Source organism: Palaemon carinicauda, chromosome 26 (assembly GCF_036898095.1).
Source record: "Palaemon carinicauda isolate YSFRI2023 chromosome 26, ASM3689809v2, whole genome shotgun sequence".
Classification (NCBI taxonomy): domain Eukaryota; kingdom Metazoa; phylum Arthropoda; class Malacostraca; order Decapoda; family Palaemonidae; genus Palaemon; species Palaemon carinicauda.
The window spans coordinates 90,075,261-90,101,832 of NC_090750.1; the positions used below are offsets into that span (position 1 = coordinate 90,075,261).

At 40.6% G+C, this 26,572-nt stretch overlaps 2 protein-coding genes across 2 annotated transcripts in view; one reads left to right on the plus strand and one right to left on the minus strand.

Annotated features, from left to right (window-relative positions):
* LOC137620272 (fatty acid-binding protein-like) overlaps window positions 1–26,572 on the minus strand; it is an 82,170-nt gene that overhangs the window by 44,092 nt on the left and 11,506 nt on the right. The gene's annotated exons all lie outside the window — the stretch shown is intronic.
* On the plus strand, window positions 2,535–26,572 carry LOC137619683 (eukaryotic translation initiation factor 3 subunit B-like). Its single transcript, XM_068349935.1, has 8 exons — window positions 2,535–2,687; window positions 20,663–20,858; window positions 23,221–23,392; window positions 23,579–23,713; window positions 24,435–24,592; window positions 25,200–25,401; window positions 25,623–25,775; window positions 26,294–26,572. The coding sequence occupies exons 1-8, from the start codon at window positions 2,573–2,575 to the stop codon at window positions 26,555–26,557; spliced, it is 1,395 nt and encodes a 464-aa protein (XP_068206036.1). The 5' UTR covers window positions 2,535–2,572; the 3' UTR covers window positions 26,558–26,572.

Genomic DNA, 26,572 nt, shown 5'->3' on the forward strand with positions numbered 1-26,572 from the left:
ATTTCTCCATTTGACATTTATACATCCTATCATATTTCCCTATTTGACGTTATTATATTCCATTATATTTCCCTATTTGACGTTATTATATTCCATTATATTTCCCTATTTGACGTTATTATATTCCATTATATTTCCCTATTTGACGTTATTATATTTCCCTATTTGACGTTATTGTATTCCATTATATTTCCCTATTTGACGTTTTTACATCCCATAATATTTCCCCATTTGACATTTATACATCCTATCATATTTCCTTATTTGACGTTATTATATTCCATTATATTTCCGTATTTGACGTCTGTGCGTCATATTATATATTTCCATTTGTCGCTTTTACATACTGTTATATTTCTGTATTTGACGTTTTTACATCATATTATATTTCCCTATTTAGCGTTTTTACATCCCATTATATTTTCCTATTTGACGTTTTTGAAACTTATTATATATCCCTATTTGATGTTTTTACATGACAATATTTCCATATTTGACGTTTTTACATCCTATTATATTTTCCTATTTGGTGTTTTTACATCCTATTATATTCCCTATTTGAGGTTTTTGCATCCTATTATGTTTCCCTATTAGAAGTTTCCACATATTATATTTCCCTATTTGACGTTTTTACAACCTAATATATTTTTCTATTTGACGTTTTTACATCCTATTACATATCCCTATTTGACGCTTTTACAACATATTATATTTCCCTTTTTGATGTTTTTTAAATAATTTTATATTTCCCTATTTGACGATTTTACATTATTTTATGTTTCCCTTCTTGATATTTTACATCCTATTATATTTCCCTATCTAACGTTTTTACACCCTAATATATTTTCCTGTTTGACGTTTTCACATCCTATTATATTGCTCCATTTGACGTTTCTACATCCTATTATATTTCCCTATTTGACGTTTTTACATCCTAATATATTTTCCTGTTTGACGTTTTTACATCCTATTATATTGCCCCATTTGACGTTTCTACATCCTATCATATTGCCCTATTTGACGTTTTTACACCCTAATATATATTCCTGTTTGACGTTTGTACATCCTATTATATTGCTCCATTTGACGTTTCTACATCCTATCATATTGCCCTATTTGACGTTTCAATCCAAAATGTGATTCATCGTATCATGGTTCAATAACCCACCAATATATCAGAACCAGACGTCCAAAACATCTATGAGAATTGCTACACATGAGAATAGTTACAGATGGTTTCAAATTATTGTACTCAATATGTATTGATCTGTATGTTCTAGAGCTTTCAAATATGCGACCCAAACATTAAACAATAAGCTCCCACTAGACATCCGAGAGATAGAAGATATCAAGGCTTTCAAGAGGAAACTAAAGACTTCTTTTCTGAGTATTTTGATAATGTAGATTTTACAATTAACTCAGAATGCGCTGTGCGATACTCTAAATACCTAGGAATTTATATGAAAAACTTATAGGTCCTGTAGGACACAGGGTTCCCTGTGTGACAAGAAGAGGAAAATATCCCTTAAAGTATAAGTAGTTATCATACGACTTTTAATCTATAAGGATTCGAAACGTTGCTTTCAAATTTCTGTTATGTCTGGGACATCAACAAACACACGCTTCCTTCGTTTTCTTCACTGGATTGCAAATTAAGTAATTCTTCAAATGAATAAAAGTCAAGTAACGTATTCTAGAAAAATGGGGTTTGTAATAATAATAATTAATATCCATTATCTGCTCATTCATTGGCTCATCGATCCAAAATCAAAATATCAAGAAAATCTCTGTGATGTCGCAATCTTGATAAATATCAGGAATTTTTTACCATTATATTTTGTAAGGTTACAAATCCTGTAATATCAATTGCTAGATTTTGTCAGTAGATTTTTGGTTAACCTGGTTTAATTAGACAATTAAAACAGAGGGAATTGATAAACCAAGAAAATTCTTCATGTAATTAGCACGATGTATTTGCATCCATCAGACGTTTTGATTAATTGGTTTTGTAATAACGAATAATCAATGCACTTTGGATAACAATTAAAACCAAATTCAAGTCTTAAAGAGTAAATTACACCTATTTAAGAATTCCTATCTAAAATTCTAAATCAAAATATGATATCATTTTATGGGCGATTGTTTTGTTTGAGATTCGCGCTATTTTCACGAATTTCACATACTTGTTTATCCATCTAATGTCAAATTGAAAAAACAAATTGAGTGTAGATATAAGAACAAAATTGATAAGAACTTTCTAATTTTATTTTATAATATATAGAAATATCTTCTGAAGTCTCGGCATTCATGAGTATATCTTTTGTGATCTGCTTGGGGTGAAATACTCAATTTTCAAAACTTATGACGACTGTTGGGGTATAAAATTATTTTTTTTATTATATATATATAAGTTAAGGGGGATATAGTTAGTATTATTATGAAATTATACATAAATTATTTACTTTTATATATTTGAAAGATGTATCAAAGGCTGTGTACCAGTACATTCCAAACATTATTGGAACCCGGCAAGTTACGTTCTTTCAAGCCACCACACGAGGCCAACACAAAGATGGCTAAGAAAAATAAGCCAAAATCTATGGATAATGAGGACGGAGGAGGCAATGAAGAGGAAGATCCCGATTTCAGTGATCCTGAAGACTTCGTCGATGATATTACGGATGAAGGTAAGCTCAGGAATACGGCGTTCACTTAAAACATCCGTTTGAATAAGGGGCGATTTTTCCCGCAATTTGACAGCTGGGCTTATTTTGCATCGGTTCTCGGGTAGATTTCGGCTAATTTATAGATACTTTTGGTCTGACAGATACTATGTCCTTATATTAAAGCGCTCTTATTTATTAGTTTCATGTTTATGGCGATAATTCTTTGCTAAATATCGCCTAATCCTTGGTTTAGTGGGACAGGTTCCAAGAAGAAAGTTGGCAGCTTTACCGGTCCCCCGGTGTAAATGACCTAGAGGTATTATCCAACCTAAATCACATAAACCCAATCCAAATTCCTTAACTACCAAAGGCACAGTAAATGATAAGCATTATCTACACGGTATCAATAAGAATGATGGGTACAGGACAACAAACCTCCCTACTAAGTTGCTGCAGATTTGGTGCCTTTAGGCAAACCCCAGTACGTCGGTAATGGTAAAATTGACTATAATTGCTATCCTAATACATTAATCATTTGTATTTCCAACTGGTCATGTATTTGCAATATTCATATGGTATTAGGTCAAATGGGTACAGGACAACACACCGCCCTGCTAAGTTGTCACAGATTCGGGGCTTTTAGGCGAACCCCAGTACGTCGGTAATGGTAAAATTGACTGTAATTTCGGTATTATTTTACTGTATTACAGGACAATGTAACAGGGAAAAAATTACTTTTTTCTGTAGAAGAAATTCCGCTCTTCGAAAGTAACACCCGTTCCCGTCACAAATGAATAGTTTAAGAAATATGTTGATATCTATATCCTACGATAATCTTTACGGTTTTATTAGGTCAAATGGGTAGAGGACAACACACCGCCCAACATTGATAAATATTTTGAATGGGTTATGTGTTTGCAATATCCATATGGCATCTAGGTCAGATGGGGACAGGACGATACACCGGCCTACTAAGTTGCTGCAGATTCGTTGCGTTTAGGCAAACCCCAAAGAACTGGTTGGGTAAATTTGCCTATAATTTCTAGCCAAATACATTAATAATATATATTTCCAATTCGTTATATGTTTGTATTATCCATGTGGTATTAGTAGGTCATTTGAGTACAGGACGACCTACCGCCGCAGATTCATTGCTAATAAGCGAACCACTAATCATTGATAAGTGTAAATTGGCCTTTAATTTCTAGCCAAATACATTAATCATATTTTGAACTGGTTATGTTTGCAATATTCATATCGCATTTTGGTCAAATGGGGGACAGGACGACACACCGCCCTACCAAGCTGCCGCAGATTTGTTGCTTTTAGGCGAACCCCAAAGAACTGGTTGGGTAAATTTGCCTATAATTTCTAGCCAAATATATTAGTAATATATATTTCCAATTGTTTATGTGTGCAATATCCATATGATATTAGAAGGGCAATTGGGTATAAGACGACCTGCCTCCTTACCAACTCTCCGCAGATTCAGTGCTAATAGGCGAACCCCTAATCATTGGTAAGGGCAAATCTGCCTTTAATTTCCAGCCAAATAAATTCAATATATGAATTTTCAACTGTTTATCTTGTGTTTGCAATATCCTTATAGTAGTAGGTGAGATGTGTAGAGGACAACACTGCACTACTAAGTTGCCACAGATTTGTTACTCTTATGTGAACACCCCAGAACTTTGGTAGGGTAAATTTGCCTTTAATTTCTAGCCGAAAACAATCATATTTATTTCCAATTGGTTATCTTTTATTTTCAATACCTGTATGGTAACATTAGGTCAAAAACGTCAAATGGCTACAGGACGAGACACTACCCTACTAAGTCACCGCAGATTCGTTGCTTTTAGGCGGACCCCAGAGCATTGATAGGGCAAATTTGCATATAATTCCTAACCAAATACATTAATCATATCTGGGGTGTGTGTATGATAGCGGCCACATGAATGTATTATTACGGCTAACTTAGAATAAGGCAGTGTAAGGGCGGGCATTAGCCCCCTGTTATTTAAGTATTTAAGGACACGGTTGTAGTTAAGGAGGGAAAGTTTAGGTTAGTTGATGGCCATTTTTAATCCATGTGGTAGGAACTGGCTGCTGATATACAAAGGCTCCTCGTGTATTTCAAACTTTTTATCTTGTTTGCATTATCCATATGGTATAATTAGGTCCATATGGTAGATACGATACACCGCCCTACAAAGTCATTGCTTATAGGCAAACCCCAAAACATTGGTATGGTAAATTTGTCTAATCAATAGTTGAATACATCAATCATATATTTTTCCAACTGGTTATATTTTATTTTTAGCATTCATAGAGTACTGTTAGGTGAAGTTATACAGTACACACCACTGTCTCACTAAGTCACTAATTTGACAGACAGCGACAACCATACAGTGAGCAGCTATTGTTATAAATATAATTGGTTGCCTAAATATTTTAGATTACAGTATTTCTAAAATAGATACAGGGAAACTTTCATATGAACAGCAGTCAAAAGAGAACTGAAGAGGTTGGGGGGATGGTGAAAAACAGACATATGCATAAATATAAATACTTGGAAGATTTTACTGGTTCAAGATGCTACTTGAATGATTAGTCATACAAAAAACAAAAGCTTAAATACGCGCGATCGCAAAATACACGAATGCAATAATTGCCATCATCCTGCCAAACGTAAGTAATGGACAACATCAGGGGTGGTCACAATTTCTTCCCAGTAGCTATTTTTCATGCAAAGAAAGGCGCTAAATGACCATCTCTCTTCCACTTATTGAAGCAAATTCCTGCTTGGCCATAATTTAGATTTGTTCCGTAACCGAAATACAAACCACGCTATTTACAAAGGGGTTATTACTTTTAGCGTAGCTGAAATGGCGAGCCATTAGAATTTAACGAGGGTGTATTACCCCCGCGCTAGTTAGCGGGGGGGTAGGGGAGTGGTAGCTAGCTACCCCTCCTCCCCCTCACACACAGGTGAATACTCACTTTCACTTTTGGCTCGGACTGTGACAGACGTCTCTGTCTTGGTCCTCGCTTGGCAGCCATTGTCTGTTTTGTCTTTACTTAATCGCTTACTTTTCTTTTACTCAATATATATGTAAACATGTTTTCATGTTTGTATATATATTTGTGTATAGAAATAAGTAAGTTTCCTTTTCAGATGTGTGTGTGTAGTGTACGATATCTACGTGGAGGCCTCGGCAGTTAGGCCACCACGGCCTAATTTTATGGGTTGCGATCGAGTTTGACTTCGGTCTTTCTCTCTCTCTCTCTCTCTTGAGGTCGTTCACCCTTTTACTATGTTTTACTACGCCCTTGTAGCTTCCTTCCCGTGTGGGTGGGGTTGCTACGCCGTACATTTTGTCTCAATTAGTTTATGAATCTAATTGTAGTTGTTAATTTTTCAGCTTGTAGAACGATTCCTTTCGGGGTTTTCGTTTTTTTCTTTAGTATTCATTTTTTTTTTTTTTTTAAATTACATAATTACATAGTTACATAATTATAATTGTTATAATTCTGTTTTGGTTACAGCTCTCCTTCCGCGAGTGTAAGTGGTTGTGAGGGCACGTGCCTGTTGTGTAATTCTTGTTCCTTTTCCTCGGGATTCCTCTTCGGAGCCTTCCCGGGGGAATGAATGTGTACTAATATTATTTGTTTTATTTTTTTACAGTTACCGATCTAGTTCGTTTCTGTAATATAGCAACGGTGTGAGCTGTCTGGTTGAGTCCTGGGGATTCGGCTGTTGCTGCCTCCCCCCTTGTATTGTCGTCAGGGGCGTGTCTCCTTCTACTGGTAGTACTCCCGTGTCGACGGACAGCTCTCCAGTTCATTTTAGAACAGTCAGGAGGCTTGCCTCCTTGGGCGGATAACTTTCCTTCCGAGGGAAGTTTTTTCCTGTCCAGGCTTGAGCTTTTCCTCTTTTGGGGGGTTCTTCTCTTGCCTTTTTTTCGTGCGACTATGCTCTTGGTGCTGAGCGGTCGCACCTGCAGTTTCGCTCAAGGGGCTGGGCAACTGCAGGGGCTCCTCTTCGGAGGATTGCCCCTTTTAGGTCACTGGCTGACCAGTCTCTTCCACGAAGTGTTTCTCTGTCGTTCGCGAGAGAGTACACTCATAGAGACTCCTCTTCGGAGGTTTCTTCTGTTGCTGTTGCTGTTGGCCTCCCTCGCCGTAAGGCCCTCCGTCCGCCTCGTCGTAAGGGCCTCTCATCTCCCTATAAGGGTGCTTGAGGCGCCTTTTTGAATCTCCGTTTGCAGCCTACAACTTCTTTTTCTCGATCTTCCGTCTTGGTGCAGATGGACAGCAGTCTAATCTCGTCTCCCGACGGGCAACGGTCTTCCCGACGGACAACGGTCTTCCCGACGGACAGCGGTCTTCCGACGGACATCAGTCTCCCGGCGGACAACGATCCCTTCGGGGCAAAGGGTTGCCCCCACGGGGGTTCTTCCCTTGCGTGTCAGGGTTTCCCTGCGCGCCCTTCTGTTCGTCAGCGCTCCCTGTTCGTCAGCGCTTTCAAGATGATCTTCCCTGCGGTTCCTGTTACGTGCCCTGTGCGCCCACGTTCGCCCTCGCGATCTAGAACTTCGGTTCAGGTCGGGGTCAAGGACTCTTCTTTGCGCAGGCTTCCACGCGTAGCCTTCTGCTCGTCAGCGATCATCAGCTCGTCAGCGATCATCAGCTCGCCAGCGATCGTCAGCTCGTCAGCGATCTCCGGATCGCCCACGTGTGTTACAGCTGGCACGCCAACGTTCTCCAACACTTCTGAAGGAACATGGTTCGCCAGCTACTAGCTCAACTGCGGATGCTGATCGCCATCGCGCGACCCTCAACTGCAGATGCTGATCGCCATCGCGCGACCCTCAACTGCGGATGCTGATCGCCATCGCGCGACCCTCAACTGCAGATACTGATCGCCATCGCGCGACCCTCAACTGCGGATGCTGATCGCCATCGCGCGACCCTCAACTGCGGATGCTGATCGCCATCGCGCGACCCTCAACTGCGGATGCTGATCGCCATCGCACAACCCTGAACGATTGCCCGCTTACGCATGCTGCTCCTCATCGCACAACCCTGAACGATCGCCCTCTTGCGGATGCTGATCACCATCGCACCCTTTCACGCGATCATTCACCTGCGCATGCTGCTCGCCATCGCACAACCCTGAACGATTGCCCGCTTACGCATGCTGCTCCTCATCGCACAACCCTGAACGATCGCCCTCCTGCAGATGCTGATCACCATCGCACCCTTTCACGCGATCATTCACCTGCGCATGCTGCTCGCCATCGCACAACCCTGAACGATTGCCCGCTTACGCATGCTGCTCCTCATCGCACAACCCTGAACGATCGCCCTCCTGCAGATGCTGATCACCATCGCACCCTTTCACGCGATCATTCACCTGCGCATGCTGCTCGCCATCGCACAACCCTGCACGATTGCCCGCTTACGCATGCTGCTCCTCATCGCACAACCCTGAACGCTCGCCCTCTTGCGGATGCTGATCACCATCGCACCCTATCACGCGATCATTCACCTACACATGCTGCTCGCCATCGCTTACCGCCAGCGATCTTCTTCACCTACGCGGCAGCACGATCCCTCGCCGTCACGCCCATTCGCCTGCGCGCCCGCGCGATCGCTCGCCTGCGCGCCCGCGCGATCGCTCGCCTGCGCGCCCGCGCGATCGCTCGCCTGCGCGCCCGCGCGGTCGCTCGCCTGCGCGCCCGCGCGATCGCTCGCCTGCGCGCCCGCGCGATCGCTCGCCTGCGTGCCCTCGCGACCGCTCGCCTGCGCGCCCGCGCGACCACTCGCCTGTGCGCCCGCGCGACCATTCGCCTTTGCGCGACCGTTCGCCCTCGCGCGACCATAGTTCGCGGCGAATTCCACAGCCGGTGGTAGCAGCAGGGACGCGTGCTCCTAGGCGGCACTCGGGATCACCTCCATCCAAGCACAGGTTGGTAGTGCAGGACGAAGACAGGTCAGTACAGCATTCTTCCCACCTTCTTTTCAGGCAGGAACCGTCGTGTCCTCTCCAAAGGATCGCCCGATCCCTTTCACCTTAGCGAGGATTTCGGACTCTGTGTCCTTGGAGCAGCAGACATGGTTTGATCCGCTGGCACGGGCGTTAATGAGGGTTATGAAACCAGCACTCACCGGCCAGGGTAACAAACCAGCGGCTGTCTCTCCTACGCTGAAGAGAAAGAGGAGTGGACTTCGTGGTGACTTCCCCCGGGGCGAAGTTGGTTCCCAAGAGGTCGGTCTCGAGGGTCCCCTCTCCTGCACGAGTACTCTCTCCTTCTCCCGCCCTGGAAGGATTTTTGGCGGGGGGGCTTTCCGTTGAAGATTTCTCCATCGGACAAGGGGTGACTGCTTACCTCTTCCTCTGGGAGCTTACCAGGTTCTATCCCTCCTCGGTTACGGCCCGAGGTTTGGTTCAAGGAAGCTACAGGAAGATCAAGGGTACTTTCCTCCTCTCGAGCTCAGGCACCTTGGCCTTTCGTCGTTAAGTATCTACTTGCGGACAAGCTCGATGTTGTACCATCTGGACGCACTGACTGAAGGCTTCCTTCGGGTGTCTCATCTGTGGAGGTCAACGACCTCAGACACCCTTCCATCCTTGAGAAGAGTTTTGTCTTTGCCCAAGGACAGAGACTTAAACATCTGCTGTGCGGAGTAAATCGACTTCCGGTTTCACTCCTCCAAGGCGCTTTCTTCCAGACTCTGCAGGGCTCCAGCTCCCTTTTCTTTCAACCACGTCGGCCTAAGTTATCGGCTACGACAACTGGGACAAGGTGTCCAATTGCAGTTTCCTCCTGTCAGGAACAGATGGCACGGGAGACTCCCCCGGGGGGGCATAGTCCTAAAAGGAGTTCACGAACTCTAGGATTGCAGGTTTTTTCGCTGGGAGGATGCTTAAGGTTACTCATCCGAATGACAGCTTCCCGATGCCCATTCCCGCACAATCTCTGTGAGTAGCCAAGGATATCGCGCCTGCCGTCTCTGTCAGCGAATTCAGTGTCTCTGAACCTCTATGCCATAGCATCAGCAGAGTTGCCCGGTTGGGCAGAATGATCCATACCTTAGGCGAAGGTCTTCCTTAGGATCATCGACGGCTTCACCCCCGGCCCCCTCAGTCGATCCTTTCTTGTAAGGAAGGATCTGAGAGGGGATGTCCATAGTCGACCTCTCAGCCCTGATCAAGTTTGTCGAACAAACTTTGGCCAGCGTAGACCAGCAGAATCGATCAGACTGGTAACGAGGCGACAGGACTCCTTTAACCCTGGATCGGAAGGACGGGTACTTTCAGTTTCCATTCCATCCATCTTCCAGGGTGCTCGTCGAATTCAGCCTAAACTGCAAGTATTCCTGCTTATGATGCAGTGTGGCTATCCCGCCGTGGCATAGCAGGTTTGTTTCCCCAAAGAACTCTCCCTGCCTTCCTCTTGGCCGCTCAGGTGCAGACTTCCGCCTCCTCTGCTGTTTGGAGGGCTGGTCAACTCCGGTAGGCTCGGGTTTCGACCTTCTTCAGCGCCGGGAAAAGCTTCCGAATGCTGACCATGAGTGTGGGCTCATGGTATTTTGCTTGGAGCCTTCTCTTCCTCTGCCTCAACATCTGGAGTATCTGGCCATGATATTGAGTCAACCGCCTTACCACGTTGGAAACCCCGCTTCTCGTCCGTCCAGCGAGGTTAAGCAACGTCGGTACTTGGATGGGTGACCACCTGGGGACGCCAGATTCTGTTACCACATCCTCCGAGCCTTCCTTTCGGTTGACTGTGGCAAGACTGAGGAGAGTCGCAGTACCTGTTCTCAGTCAAGCAGAGTTTTCAGCCCTACCTTGGAACGTTTCCTAGTTCTTCTTTCCTCATTGACCCGTTTATAGTCCGAACGGTCGCCTCAGGATAAGTTCCATGTGGGGCGATCCAAGTTCCGGTGGCTTCAGGCAATGTTTAACCGGACTCCCTGGCCCTATGGGACCAGCGGAACTATTAAACCTGCAATGGGTGTTGACCTATGGAGCCTCTTGATGGTAGAGGATATTCTCGTCCTTTCCCCACATTCTTGATGCGGTTCTCGGACTCGTCAAAGGAAAGGGGGGGGGCATGTTCCGGTCCAGGCCTATGGTCAAGACCTGAAGGATACCTCTCCATCATTCAGGCAGGCTTAAGGGCCTTAGTCTGGCCCCTCTTCAGATCCTACCGCTCCTGCCAAGTCGCCCCGTTGCGTGTCGACTTCATGCTAACCAGCAGGGGACGCATTTTCACACCTTCACATCTTGCAGTAGAGATACCGGGATGATTGAGATTCTCTCAATTCCACCATCGGCTCTCATTCCAGGCAGGGGAATGTTTCTCTCAGACTATCCGAGCAGAGCCTCATAGAGAGAGTGTACCTAAGGGTCTTTGACCTTGGGTAACCAGCAAGTGCTGGTCTGGGGGACCTGATCGCGACAGCTTGGAACCTCAAGCTTCCGCTAGTTTTCCCCCCAGTCTCAGACCCCGAGACTCTGGCAAGATGCATTCCGGTGATGGTGGGACAACTTCGACGCCTGCGTCTTCCCTCCTTTTTGTCTGCGGACAATGGGTCTCAACAAAACCAGGTTGTCTGTCAACCTTTCAATGGGAGAGCTCCACTGGGACTATGCGCAGAACGGTTTCTGGACCCTCTGCTTCCCCTGACGGAACTCCCGGGAGAGCTTCTCCCACGGCGCAGACTACTCAAGCAACCACACTGCGACATCTCTCCCGAACCGGGACGTCGCTTCGGCTTCATGCCTGGAGACACTACGCTTCCTCCTCTAGAAGAGACAACCCGCTACAGTCGCGGTACGGAGGTCGCGTCATCTGCGATAGTCATCCACAGGGGTCTCCCAGGCAAAGTGAAGAGTCTAAGGTGGTTGGTGCCGTGGGAGATATACCTCTTCCCGTGAGGCCTCTTCTCCAGCAATAACGGTCTTATTGCCTTTCGGCGGGAGGAAACTCCTTTCCGCTCTTGGCAATGAAGCCTGTCGCTCAGCCTTTCCCTGACCTTCAGGCTTAAAGGAATAACTTTTTCCTGCCCGCTGGATCTATCCTCGCTCATGCGAAGCTACGATCGTCCCTGCCCTAGTCGGAGGAAGACCTCCAACTTGGAGCATGGCTCGGACTTTTAGTCCTTTAAGAGATCTTCTCAAGACCCTTTTATGACAGGCCTCGGATTGTATTCCGCCTTGGGTCTTCTGCTCACTCTGGCCACGGCCAGTGTGTAAGCAATCTTCTTGGTCTCTTACTACTCCCCCCCCTTTCTAAGGAAGAGGGGAAGGCAACATTCAGGCTCGCTCCTGAGTTGTTGGCTAGACTCAGAATCTGAGGGTCCCGACCCTTCGGTCCGATTCATTCAAGATTTTGAGTCTCCATTCTGTGTCTGATGTCCCAAGACCTTCTCTTTCTTGCCAGTACAGGAATCGAGAGGTTAGCGCTGGGAACAGCTGCAGTTTGGCCTCAGTTGCAGCCGATTTGGGAACACAAGGAGGACATGGGGGGAGAGTCACCAGTATACCTCTTCAGCCCGGACTCAAGGACATTCATCTCGACCTGTCTTCAGACCCTCCCCCGTCACGTCGCCCTACAGCACGATGTTGGATACATCGCAACGTCCCTCGCCTTCGAGTAATACTACTCTGTGACGCAGGTGCTACAAGCTGGAGTCTGGAAGCGTCTGATGACCTTCGCAGCCCGCTTCCTGCAGGGCGTGACCCACAGGAGTCTCGATACGTTTTCTATCGCTCTGTGGTGGCTACACAACAGCTGGTCTAACCTCAGGCTCCTTTTTGGACAGGTAGCAGAAGGTTGAGGGCATTGTTATCAGGTTTTAGTCTGCATGAACGAAAGAAGTATGTCTGGCCCTTACTTCTTTCTTCATCATCCCCTCTACGGGGAAGCAGCATCCTGGTCTCTGCATAGCTGACCTCGAACCTCTGCAGGTAAACCATGCTTCCTTGTGTTCCGAGTATTGAGTCAATACTGTCGCGTCCCCCATACCCTGACGAGGTGGTATTGGGAACGTCCTAACCCAGAGTTCCTTCTGGAACTCCAGGTCAACTGCCTAGGACGGGTCACACTTCTTCCTTCACACACAAGCTTACGTAGGCCACATGGTTCCTTGCGGTGCAAGGAACTTGTGAGGTGCAGGGACTCCTTTTCTCGAGTGCGACTCACTCGGATTCTGAGTCCCCGGGTAAAGCCAAAGCCAGTATGGCTGGGGACTTTCCACCCTTCCTAAGGGATAAGTCACCCTTTGTAAATAGCGTGGTTTGTATTTCGGTTACGGAACAAATGACAAATTCGAAGATAATTTGTATTTTTCCTAACCATACAAACCTTAGCTATTTACACATATTTGCCCGCCAGCCCTGTCCCCCAAGACAAGTCCTACCTCTAAGTGAAAGTGAGTATTCACCTGTGTGTGAGGGGGAGGAGGGGTAGCTAGCTACCACTCCCCTACCCCCCCGCTAACTAGCGCGGGGGTAATACACCCTCGTTAAATTCTAATGGCTCGCCATTTCAGCTACGCTAAAAGTAATAACCCCTTTGTAAATAGCTAAGGTTTGTATGGTTAGGAAAAATACAAATTATCTTCGAATTTGTCATATTTACCCCTTCGGGTTAGAAGACAAAGCTACGATTCGTACGTAGAACGGCGGATGCACTTGTCAGCTAATAGCATTAGCTCTCCATTGTTAAGGACACTGACGTAGGTAAAGCTAGGGGCGGTAAATTTGTATGCTATTACAGTAACCCTAAACAAAATAAAGAGTTGCATTAAAAGCCAGTAATAAAAAATAAAAAGTTTTAGTACCTAGCACTTTCGTGCACATTAATACACTTCTTCAGGGTACAATAAAAAATGACAGTTGAAGGACGTCAATAAGTAAAATAGGAAAAAAATAAGTAGAACGGTGAAAGAAATGGTAGAAAACCCTTGTCAGCTACTTAGCAATGTCAAACAATCAAACAACCCACAGTTAAAATTTGTTCTTGAACGCAAAGTGGTCATAAACATAAAACAGGTAAAGAGAAATTACATAATTCTGAATTGTTCAACAATATTGGTCATAATGTAATTATCCAATTTATATAGACCAGCACTAATATTAAAAACACAACCAGACTTTATCTTTATATTAATTCCGTATTATAGAATTTTGTAATTATGTATTATTATAGAAGGTAGTATGATAAAGATAAAGTCTGGTTGTGTTTTTAATATTGGTGCTGGTCTATATCAATTTGATAATTACATTAGGATCAATATTGTTGAACAATCCAAAATTATGTAATTTCTCTTTACCTACTTTGTTTCTTACCACTTTGTGTCGAAGTACAAATTTTGGCTGTGGGTTGTTTGATTGTTTGACAGTGGTAATTAGCTGACAAGGTTTTTCTACCATTTCTTTTACTGTTCTACTTTTTTTTTTTTTTTTTTTTTTTTTACTGTATCACTTTTTATTGTATCACTTTTTATTGTACCCTGAAAATGTGTGTTGAAAAGCACGAAAGTGCTTGGTACTAAAACTTTTTATTTTTTTCCTACTGGCTTTTGCTGCATAAGTCACGTGATCCTTGTGACAGTAAAGCAAACCGACATGACCTAACTTAGGCTTCAGTCTTGTTTTTATTATAATGGACAATAATAGTTAGGAAATTAGAAATTACATACAGTACAGTAATCAAAAACTGTACGCTATCGCTTCATATTCAAAGTTACTCTGTGACCTTGGAAAATTTAAGTACTTTACTGATTATTTTTTAATATAGAGCTCTTTGCCCTACCACATAGTTGCCCTATCATTCTGATAATTTTTATTGAGTAAATGTTCTGGTAAGACTGTAGATTTGCAGACAGGTCACTGTTGGTGGTATAGAAAATGAGTTTGTCGCTTCCTATGCAACTGCTGACTGTGTTCACCCTTGTCCTAGCCTTGTCCTAGAAATCAACTGCACATGTTACAGTGTAAGGTACCTTTCGGCCAGCCATTTAACCCTGGATAGGTACGGTCCTCGGACACCCCTTTAAGGGTATACTCGGACGCGAACGACCCCGACGCCAAAAAAAATTCTTGAAAAATCAGTTTTTGCAGTAACCTCCTTTTTTCTTTTGCCAAAAAAAACTTCAATGAATGCTTAAAACAACTGTAAAGATAAATACTACTCATCTGCAGAAAAACTATTTATTATAAATATTTTAAAAAATTAAGTAGAAAAAAAAAAGACCTGACATAAAAATTCATAAAAAAAAGTTTATACATATATACACAAATCCTTTTAGGAATTGATTCTTGAATGTTTAGGACACATCTTGATGTATTTTGGATGAAGTCAGACCCATGGAGGTTAAGATCTGAAATGAGAAAAAAAGGGTAACTTTTTTTGGCCAAAAAAAATTGTCCAAATTTCATGAATTTTTTTGGGTACCCAAATGAAATAGGAAGTGGCTAATTTTTTTAGGGAATAAACATGTTATCCTAAAATAGAAATATGTAAAAAAATCTTCATTATTTTGTAAATTACATTTATATCAGTGGCCATATCTAAAGGTAATTTTTTGAGTACTTGGAAATTTCGTAAAAAAATACATATATTTAATATATAATATGATATTTATGCAGGTAAAAATATACCAAAATATCACAAATTCTATAGGGAACAAGAATATATATAGATAGGGCAGCTTACGCTTCGGATATGTCCACAAAATGGCCGCCAACCACACTGACTCAGACTCCCTAATCTGCCACTTGAAATGTAGGAAGGGTATGTCAATTTCAAGGTGTTATTTACTAATCTAATTATTATTGGATATGCATAAAAATTGTATGGTGGGTTGCTGGATAATTGTCGATTATTTTACGACTATAAAATTAAAATTCTGACCCAAAAAATTTTTTTTGAAGGGAAATAAAATCGAAAAAAAAAAATGTAAAACAATATTTTAGCTAAAAAAATTTGATGATAATCAATCAAAAAAAAAAGTAAACAAAATTTTCCGACAAATAAACATCTAGAGGAATCATTACTCTGTGATAGTTCCTTAGTACGTAGTAATTTTGAAAGAATTGGGAAAAAACGAAAAAATGGCAATCACCGGAAAATCGAACACATACCTATATATACGCCATATCTGGCTAAAAAAAAGATAGGCATGGGTAGCCAGATCATCTAGAAACACTTTCCAACACTATAAAAATATAAGTTTTGCGACACTACTTGCCAATTCCTTACGGTAACATGACTAAGCAAAAAAATGCAAAACAAATAAAAAGGGGCACTCGTGGAAAAATGGCCATTCTAATATACGGCATTTCAGAAAAAAAAAATTTCAGCCACGTGCTAGGCAAACCATCAAGGCATATTTTCCGACAAATAAACATATAAATGAAATATTACTCTGTGATAAATCCTTAGTACGTAGTAATTTTGAAAGAAATGGGAAAAAACGAAAAAATGGCAATCACAGGAAAATCGAACACATACTTATATATACGCCATATCTGGCTAAAAAAAAAATAGGCATGGGTAGCCAGATCATCTAGAAACACTTTCTAACACTATAAAAATATAAGTTTTGCGACACTACTTGCCAATTCCTTACGGTAACATGACTAAGCAAAAAAATGCAAAACAAATAAAAAGGGGCACTCGCGGAAAAATGCCCAACATTCTAATATACGGCATCTCAGATAAAAAAAAAAGACATGCACGTGTTAGCCCAACCATCAAGGCACACTTTCTAACACATAAACATGAAAAAAAAATCAATAATATACGGCAATTCCTTACTACGTAGTAAATTTTTACAAATATTGAAAAAAAAAACAGAAATTGGCAACCGCAGTTAAATACCCAATATACCAATAACTACGTCGTATCTGACAAAAACAAAATCACGCATGGGTAGCCAGATCATCTAGACACACTTTCCAACATTAAAAAAGCAAAAGTATTACGACACTATTTCGCAATATCTTACGGAAAAATGACTTGGCAAAAAAATTAAAAAAAATTAAAAAGGGACACTCGCGGTAAAATGCCCGACATTCTAATATACGACATCTCAGATAAAAAAAAAGACATGCACGTGTTAGCCCAACCATCAAGGCACACTTTCTAACACATAAACATGAAAAAAAAATGAATAATATACGGCAATTCCTTACTACGTAGTAATTTTTACAAATATTGAAAAAAAAAACAGAAATTGGTAACCGCAGTTAAATACCCAATATACCAATAACTACGTCGTATCTGACAAAAACAAAGTCATGCATGGGTAGCCAGATCATCTAGACACACTTTCCAACACTAAACAAGCAAAAGTTTTATGACACTATTTGGCAATATCTTACGGAAAAATGACTTGGCAAAAAAATGAAAAAAAATGAAAAAGGGGCACTCGCGGTAAAATGGTCCTCGTGGTGATGAACGACATTTTAACTAAAAAAAAAAACATGCACATGGTAGCCAAACAATCCACCAAGACTTTCCACAACTGATAACCTATACAAGTTGCACCATTCTACGACAATTTCATAATACGTAATAACTTTGATAATTATGCAAACTACCTCAGAAGGGTAAACTCGGACGCGAACGACCCCGACGCGTCTCAGAAATCGGGGAAGGAGTACAGCTACAGCAATGCACATCTGGACACTACTAGAGCGTGTAGGGGAGACACCTCCTGCAGGTCGATCACCCACAAATTCAGTCACGGGTGAGTCACGTGAGAAAAACCTGTTTTTTTTTGACGCTCGGGGTCGCAAACGACCCACCGTACCTATCCAGGGTTAAAAGTCGAGCTTGACTCTTGGACTGGTTAATCTCTTACCTTATAATGATAATAATAGTGTAAGGTATCCCAAGCTAACTTTACTTATTGCTGTGCAGTTTCGTTACATCCAGTTCGACTACATAGCTGACAAAGCTGCATTTTAAATTGCTGAACATCCTACCCTTCATGGGATAATGTCCCATATAAGTGAACGCCCCAATTTGACTTAGGGTCTGTCTTTACTTAGATTGGGGGATTTTCCCCCTTGCAACCCCTCTTTTTCCCTTTTTGAAAACCAATGAAGGTGTAGTGTAATAGGGTCAAAATCATGCGTTTCTCACTCGTTATTGAGAACTGTGAGTATTGTTTGGCAGGTATAGGGTGCTTTGCTCCCCTCCAGCTACCTTATTTCTTTATTAGAACTGAAAAACAATGAAATTAGAGTAAAGTGGGGTCAAAATCTTACCATTCTCAAAATCGTTTTTGGGGAACCGTGCATGGATTTTGGCAGAAGTAGATTTTTTTGTTTTAATATATCCAGTCCTACTGTATATTGATTGTGCTAGAAGTAACTCATGAATTGAGATTAAAACTACATGTCTTTCTTCCATGTTGGTGGTTGAAAGTATAAAAATTAATTGTGTGGTTGCATAAAAATTTTAACTAAGTCCTTGTTAATTATTTTAGATTCCTAGATTGGGTTAAGTCTTTGGGGTGCAGATATCTATGATTATCTATGGATACGTCCCTGATTATACACGATATCTTAGGATAGTCGTTCCGGGTTAGAACCCCATGATACCTGACTGTAATTCTCATGTAATATCACTCAGAAATATTATACAGTAGGAAGCTGCCCAAAGGAACTTCCATCAGCACGACTTGGCTCGAGCCCAAAAGATTTTTCCTACGTCAAAATCCGTTAAATCTCTCGTACCCAGACTCGCAGTGTTGGAAGATCTATCTGATGGGCTTTAGTAGGGTGACTGGATCGGTTTGTGGCACGGTAAAGACCTTGCTAAACTTGGGAATTCTTCAGACTATATTTTTACGTAAAAATCAATTAATTTATGTTCGGTCAGGGAATAATTTTAATTTTTAAGGTTTATGTTCAGCAATGTTTATTCTTCATACTCTCTACTAAAATAGACATTATGAATCTGGTAATTGTACTACCTTAAATAGATTTTAATGTGGTATGAATTCATCAAAACATATGCATCTTTTCGTATACTGTACCTTATAGAATAGGTTAATTTAGTAATCGTACTGTACAGTTAGGAAAAAAAAAGATATGGCTAAATTGATGTTTTAGACCGTGGCTGGATTCGGGTATGGGAATAACATTTAATTACACGTGAAAGAGCTTTGATTTTAGCATTCACGAAATGGAAACTTTATAGAGTATGTCTGAAGAAAGATATGCCTTTTATTTTAGATAGTTGATTTGATTGATAGTGTAAGCAAAATAAGGATTTGGGTATTAGCATTATCTGTTTCCGCATTTCAGTGATAAATTCAAACATTTATAACCTAACATGAGCTTGGACCTAAAACTTATTCTAAAATCTAGGATAAACTTTTATCTGGAAAATCTAAACCTAACTAAATATTAACTGCTAATATGGTAGACAATCCCCAAATTCTATCTAATTTACTGAGTAATAAGATGGTTCAAAAGCCGAGGCACAGCTCTACCTTTTGACTGCTTAACACTTCAGGGATATTTTTTCCACCGTAATCCCTACAGTACCAGTCAAACTCGGCTGAATCCCTCGTCAGGCTGATATGAGCGGAGAAGGGAAAGGTCCCCATTTGTTCCTTTGTTTGATGTTGACTACCTCCCCAAAATTTGGGGGAAATGCCTTGGTAAATAGATCCCTACATTAAGGGGTTAGTTGTCGAATGCTCCCTCTTCAATGCCTTCTATCAAAGGCATCCGCTTTCATCAAACATCTTTTCTCCATTTCTCATCCTTCACCTTATCTCTCCATTTAATTCTCTGCCTCCCTTTTGGTGTCTCCCCCAACAGGTTTCTTCCAAGCCCTCCTCACTCCCTCCTCACCATCCATCCTCAATACATTCCCGCATTATCTCAGTTGTAACCACTCTTATCACCTGTAATCTTTAGTACGCCTACCGTTCTTATTTCATCATTTTCCTATCTTTAAAGCTGTGATATTCCAATAATCCACCTCAGCATTCTCATCTTTGTTCTCTCAAGCTTTCCTTCCTCTTTTTTTATCTAAGGGTCCACCTTTCCTATCCGTACGTCAACACTAGTCTTGTAAGAGTGCTATAGATGTTGACTTTTAGCTTGATTAGTATTTTCTTATCACATACCACCCTTCTACCTCCATCCTTTTTCCCCATACTGCTTATAATCTATTCTAATTTCAGCCTCACATCCTCCTTCCTGATTTATTGTAGATCCCAAGTATCTAGGTTGCTCCACCTTTTTTTATAACCGAGCCTCTACTTTCATGTATGGCTGCTCCATTGCAAATAAAAAAAAAATGTGTAAACTACGGAGATGTTTGCTGTCGTCATTTTTTACCTTAGGTAGTGTTTGAATCGATTTTATTCTACCAAGTTTTGGATATGGCTTTGTCTCGTCTTCTTGAGGGCTTTATGTGTTTGTTTCATGTTCATACATGGTTGCTTCTACTATTTTGTTTCCATCTAGGGTTAGAATTTGTCTTTTCATATTACTAACTAGAAGGGCACTCGGTAGAGCGCAGACTTCCACCTCGGCAGCTCATTTCTCGACATTTTACTCAACCTTTACCTTTGACCTTAACATATAAATATCAACCAAGTTTGAAGTGTCTGTGACAAAGATTTCCAAACTTATGGCTGATTACGTGAATTGGACATTTTGCTTGACCATGACCTTGACCTTCCAAAATTTAATCCTTTCCAGCTTTTTACATGAACAGTTAATCCCTTCAAGTTTCATTACTCTTTGATTAAAATTGTGGCCAGGAAGCTGTTCACAAAAACAAATTACAAACTTGAACAGGCGGTAAAACCTATCCTCCTTCCAACTTCATTGGTGGAGGTAATAATTACTGCATATGAGAGATGATGGAATCTTTTCTACCTGCTTCAACTACTTCCGTTTTTTAAAACTTGAAGATGGTCTCTGTAACTAGATTTTCTTTTTCCAGAATTGCTTGGGGACTTGCTAAGACAGAAGCCTAAGGAGACAGATGGCGTCGAATCTGTCATCATCGTTGAAGGTGTGCCATCAGTCGGTGCAGAGCGATTGGAGAAGCTTAAGAATGTAATTCGCAAGATCTTCAAGGAGTTTGGTACAATCATCAATGAATATTATCCAACGGGAGAAGATGGCAAGACCAAAGGGTGAGTTAAAGTTATCAAACTACACTGTTGATTTATGCATACTGTACATGAATAAAAAAAAAAATTGCCTTTTAACCCTTTTACCCCCAAAGGACGTACTGGTATGTTTCACAAAACTCATCTCTGTACCCCCATGGACGTACTGGTACGCCCTTGCAAAAAACTATTTTTTTTTTTTCCATATTTTTTTATACCTTTTTGAGAAACTTCGGGCATTTTCCAAAAGAATGAGACCAACCTGACCTCTCTATGACAAAAATTAAGGCTGTTAGAGCAATTTAATAGAATATACTGCAAAATGTGCTTGAAAAAAAAAAAAAAACCTCTGGGGGTTAGGGGTTGGAAAGTTCCAAATAGCTTGGGAGTAAAAGGGTTAAAAGTTAAAGTTGCGGGTTTTAGGTCTCCCCTGAGACGACCTTCATCATCTCCTCGGGCGACCATGAGCCAGCAGTGACTATCACTACCCCCCCCCACCCCTGGCCCCCTGGGGAGTACCCCCCGGTAGAAGGTCTCACACTATTCGCGCCTTAGCGGGGACGCGAACTTGGGACCTCTGAAACAGAAGCCCACGACGCTACCAACCTAGCTATCCGGATGTGGTATCTATGTTCAAAATGTGTATGGAGCAGTAATATTTCTCTACATAAAAGTCCTGATTCTTCACCACATTCATCATTCATTTCTGTACAACTATGAAACTTAATTTTTATTGATAATGTTTAGTGTCTGACAAAAAACCTTCACCAATCATGTTGACCAAAATAATCTGATTCTCTTGTATTTCGTAACTTATTGCCATCATCAGAGAAATCATTCCCAGGTTAAAAATAATGTAATGTTCATTCATTATAGTAGTTCACCTAAGTAGAAATGACTTTTTTGTACCAGTAACTACAAATGTATGTTAACGATGATAAATTCGTAGGTAATTTGTATTTTTCCCTAACACAAACCTGGAGTTGTTATAGATACTCTTTCGGCAAAGCTGGAACGTAGCCAATTGGACTTTTTGGTGTAAGGTGGCAACCCTACCCAGACACTGGGTGGGGGGTGGCTAGGGTTAGTAGCCACTTGTATAATACTCACGTAACGGTGAACTAGTTACTTTTCCTCTTTGGCTTGTAGAGAGCGGTTAAAGGAATGCTTGATGAAACTTTTCTAATCGTATAATTAAAATTTGATTAAGCGACAAAAAAATTGTAATGGAAACACGGTATATTGCATGCGATTTAGCCCTTGTGATAGTAACTTTTAGTATAAGGGTTTTACCTCCTGGTAGTTGACCCAATTTCTTAAAATATCTAGTTTAATGGGACTATTGTACTGTAGGCCCAGGTGGACTTTTGTTATTTGCTCATCATTGCCATACTTGCATCATAATCAAGCCATTTTTCTAATGTGAACGGGGCATATAAACTAATTGAAATTGTTTCATAGGGGCATCATTAATTGCATTCCTTGATGTTACCGAGAGCCGCTGAGTGTTGAGGCGGCAAGGAAAGGCTGGATAGAGAGAGAACTGTAGCCAAATGACTTTGCTGAAGTAACAGCAAGAGTGTGTCCAGGGCTGGACTAGTAATTGAGCTTTGGAAAGGGGCAAGAAGCATTGTAGAGGCAGTCTGAGAAGAGAACTGTTGAGAAAAGTAGTTGAAATCGGCTCGTGGAAGCCGCTGTAAACGTTACTGAGAGCCGTAGAGAGTGTTTAGAGATGGCAAGGAGAAGCAGGATTGAGAGATGAGTTTAGCCAAATAACTTTGCTGAAGTGACAGCAAGAGTGCCCTGGGCTGGACTAGTAATTTAAGTAAGCGTTATAGTTTTTTAAGGTTAAAGTTAAGGTCATTTTCATGTTTTAAACAACAAATGGGCCTGCATAAATAGTTCATGGAAGAATTGCTGGGACCCAGTTTTAAAGGGGTACTGTATTTTCCAAGTAACATGCTCTATTATTATTATTATTATTATGATGATGATGATGATAGTTATGGCCACATCCCTAGTTGAAAAAAATAGGATTCTATAAGCCAAAGGGCTCTTATAGGAAAAGAAAGCCCTATGAGTAAAAGAAATAAACTATGATAAGTAATGAACAAAGAATGCAAATTACCTTGAGATTAGTAACATTAAAATGATATGCCATGTATAAATTATAGAAAGAGACATATCAACCTGTTCAACATAACACTTGCTACATTTTTTGAACTGCTGAAGTTACACCAATTCAACTGGCTGATATAAGATCATTCCCAAACCTGGTCACAGCTTGTTATCAGGTTAGGAGCATCCATTAAGAGCTATTGTATTTCTTTGAGGTTTTACATATCTGTAAATATTTGAATTGTTTTAAAATCTTTTATCTCTTCAGGTACATCTTCCTGGAATTTAAAGACCGAGCATCCGCGGAAGAGGCTGTGAAGCAGAGGAATAACTACAAGCTAGATAAGCAGCATACCTTCCTCTGTAATGTTTTCACAGATTTTGAAAAGTATGAAAACATTACTGATGAGTTTGTAAAACCAGTTCCTCAGCCTTACAAGGTAACATTTTTTGCTTAGTGTCCTTTTCTAAAATTATTTGCCATGTTATATTCTGTAATGAGAAATCACAATTGGAAACTATAATTATCTTTTCTTTACCATATTTGGAAGTAGTTATGTTGTGTATAAAATGAGAGATTATCTTGTAAAGTTTATGAACCCTAAGGTTTTTCGTTTTCCCCACAGGATCATGGTAACCTGCACTACTACTTACTGGATGAGAACTGCTTTGATATGTTTTCCGTCCTCTATGACGAGGGACTCAAAACTGCGATTTATCTTAATTCCGTCCCAGAAGCTCAAGAAATTGATAAGCGTGAGGTGAGTTGCTTTTTATTGAAATTCATACAAAGGTTTTTGCGCCAGCTATCTTGGAGAGGTTGCCCATGAATTTGAAAGGTAATTCTTAATAATAGGGATTAAGGAATGCCAGATCTACATTCAGAGAAATTGATGCAAAGAGAGTAGCATCATCTGCATATGCAACAAGCTTGTTTTCTAGGCCAAACCACATATCTTGTATATAGTATGAAAAGTAATGGGTCAAGAATGCTACCCTTAGGAATAGTTTTTCTAAGAAGTTCTGTTTCCTTATAGACCACTTAGTTTTTCCTCTTCAATTAATTTATTGGATAGTTTGATAAGCACTTCAAATGGAATTTGTGGAGCAAGTTTTTATTACAAGACGACAATACATATAACTGAACTGTATGGAGAATGTAAATATGTTTATTATAGTTTCATTAATTCTTTGTCTTGATTAATTTGTTGCAAGTGTTTTATTCAACTTAATGTTGAGATTATAATTTACGTTTCAGTTTAATGAGACTTCATTGTTGTTTTTTCTTACTCGAGATGGATTGCTTTTAAGTTTGTAATTGATGTGCTTATTTTTTCTTACATAAAGATGGATGTTTTAATTCGATGAAAGACTATTGCAAGTTTATAATTGTGTCACTTTTCTTATACAGGGATGGACGTTTTATTTCAATGAAAGACTGTTGTGAATGTGTGATTAACATACGATTGTCATTTCTTACAGAGATGGACGGAATCGTACGTGCGTTGGTCGCCCAGAGGCACTTACCTTGCCACTTTCCACGGTCCAGGTATAGCTTTGTGGGGAGGTGAAAAATTCGAGCAACTGAAGAAATTCAGTCATCCCGGAGTTCAATTCATTGATTTTTCACCTTGTGAGAAGTAAGGGATATTTAAATTGCATGGTTTGAATAGTGATAAGTTGTAAATCTTCCATTATGATGAACTTTTTCTTTGCGTTCCTCAGTTTTCATAGGGTTTAACTTCAGGGTGCACCAAGTTGCCTACCCGTTGATAAAGATGGAATTTAGAAGACTATGGTATTATTTACTTGAGTTTCCCAATCTTTGGTGGTGAAAGTCTGACAACTAGGAACTGCAGTAAATTAAACATTATTGTGAATGTTCACTTACAGCATAATGCTAAATTATAGTGGGAAATTATTATACTGAAGCATTACTAAACTTTACTTGCTTTCTGTATGACAAGAAGTTTTGGTAGCTATTACTCTAGTTGAACACCTTTGTGATATTAAAAGTTGAATAGTTTTAAGAGAGAAACAAGTCACATTTCGAGAGTGTTCACAGCTTTGTTAAGAAATCAAAGTACATTGTTGATTATATCCATTAAAAACAAAGTTCTTGTGTAATTTTCATAGAACAAATATGAACCACCTTCAAGGTGCTGTACCTATATCATTTCGTTGATATTTATTACTTGCATCTCAGTGACCTGATATAAGAACAGCGTTATTTTTTCCCCCTTTTAGGTACTTGGTCACATTCTCTCCTCATGTTGATCCAAGGGCTGAAGAGCCCCAGTCTGTCATCATTTGGGATACAAGATCTGGCCAGAAGAAACGAGCTTTTAATGCCGAGAGACCGCCATTGTGGCCTGTTTTCAAGTGGTCCAATGATGATAGGTACTTTGCCAGGATCGGTGAAGATATGTTGAGTGTTTATGAAACCCCGGTGAGTAAATGTCTTACCCGACGGTTATTAATTTGCAGATATCTTTAAACTTGCATTAAACATATCTTAGTTTTGTTGAGCTTTTCATTTTTTTGGAGTGGCAGGACAGCCAGTAATTACTTGAATATAATTTATGGTTGTTGAGCTTTCTATTTATTTTAGAGTGACAGGACAGTCCATAATCACAGGGGGTCACTCTTAACAGTTCATATCTCTTTCAGTCGTTTGGTTTACTTGATAAGAAGAGCATAAAGGTTAATGGAATCAAGGACTTCAGTTGGTCCCCCACAGACAACATCCTGGCATATTGGATCGCAGAAGACAAAGATGTACCGGCCAAAGTGACACTCGTTTCCATTCCCAGCAGAGAAGAAGTAAGTTTTATGCTCCTTATAAATTTTTTATTCATTTAATTCTAAGGATTATTTTTTATACTTGAGTTGTGAGTTGTATTGCGAATTTATTCAATTGGAATATGAATCATGAAATGCTATGGTTAATCTCACAGTTACATGAAAAGCCTTGATAATTTTTAGTTACATGAAATGCCATTGTTATTCTTACAATTACATGAAATTCCATGGTTACTCTTAGTTACATGAAATGCCATGGTAACTTTTAGTTACATTGAAATACCATGGTTATTCTTGGTTACATGAAATGCCATGGTCATTTTTTGTTACATAAAATGCCCTGGTTATTCATAGTTACATGAAATGACATGGTAATATTTAGTTACATGAAATGCCATGGTAATATTTAGTTACATGAAATGCCATGGTTATTCTTACGGTTACATGAATTTCCATGGTTATTCTTACAATTCCATGAAATACCATGGGTTATTCTTACAGGTAAGAATGAGGTCTTGATTCCCCGCTTTTGTTTTCAGGTCCGCACAAAGAATCTGTTCAATGTTGCCGACTGTAAGATGCATTGGCAGAAATGTGGGGATTACTTGTGCGTCAAGGTAGCCAGATACGCCAAAGCCAAGCGCGAGAAGAACGAAGTGAAGTACTCCGGTATCTACTACAACTTTGAGATTTTCCACATGCGAGAAAAGGGAATCGCTGTTGACAGCTTAGAAATTAAGGAAAATATTCAGGTTAGTGTCATTTTTTTACAGAAAGAAATACATAAACTGTACACTGTTTAATCCTGGTTTGGAAAA

Bases quoted from the DNA above. Each gene is read 5' to 3' on its own strand.
- LOC137619683 (XM_068349935.1), top strand. From the start codon at position 2,573: ATGGCTAAGAAAAATAAGCCAAAATCTATGGATAATGAGGACGGAGGA. The intron at 23,714-24,434 runs GTGAGTTGCTTT...CATTTCTTACAG, and splicing joins AAGAAATTGATAAGCGTGAG to AGATGGACGGAATCGTACGT. The intron at 25,402-25,622 runs GTGAGTAAATGT...TATCTCTTTCAG, and splicing joins TGAGTGTTTATGAAACCCCG to TCGTTTGGTTTACTTGATAA.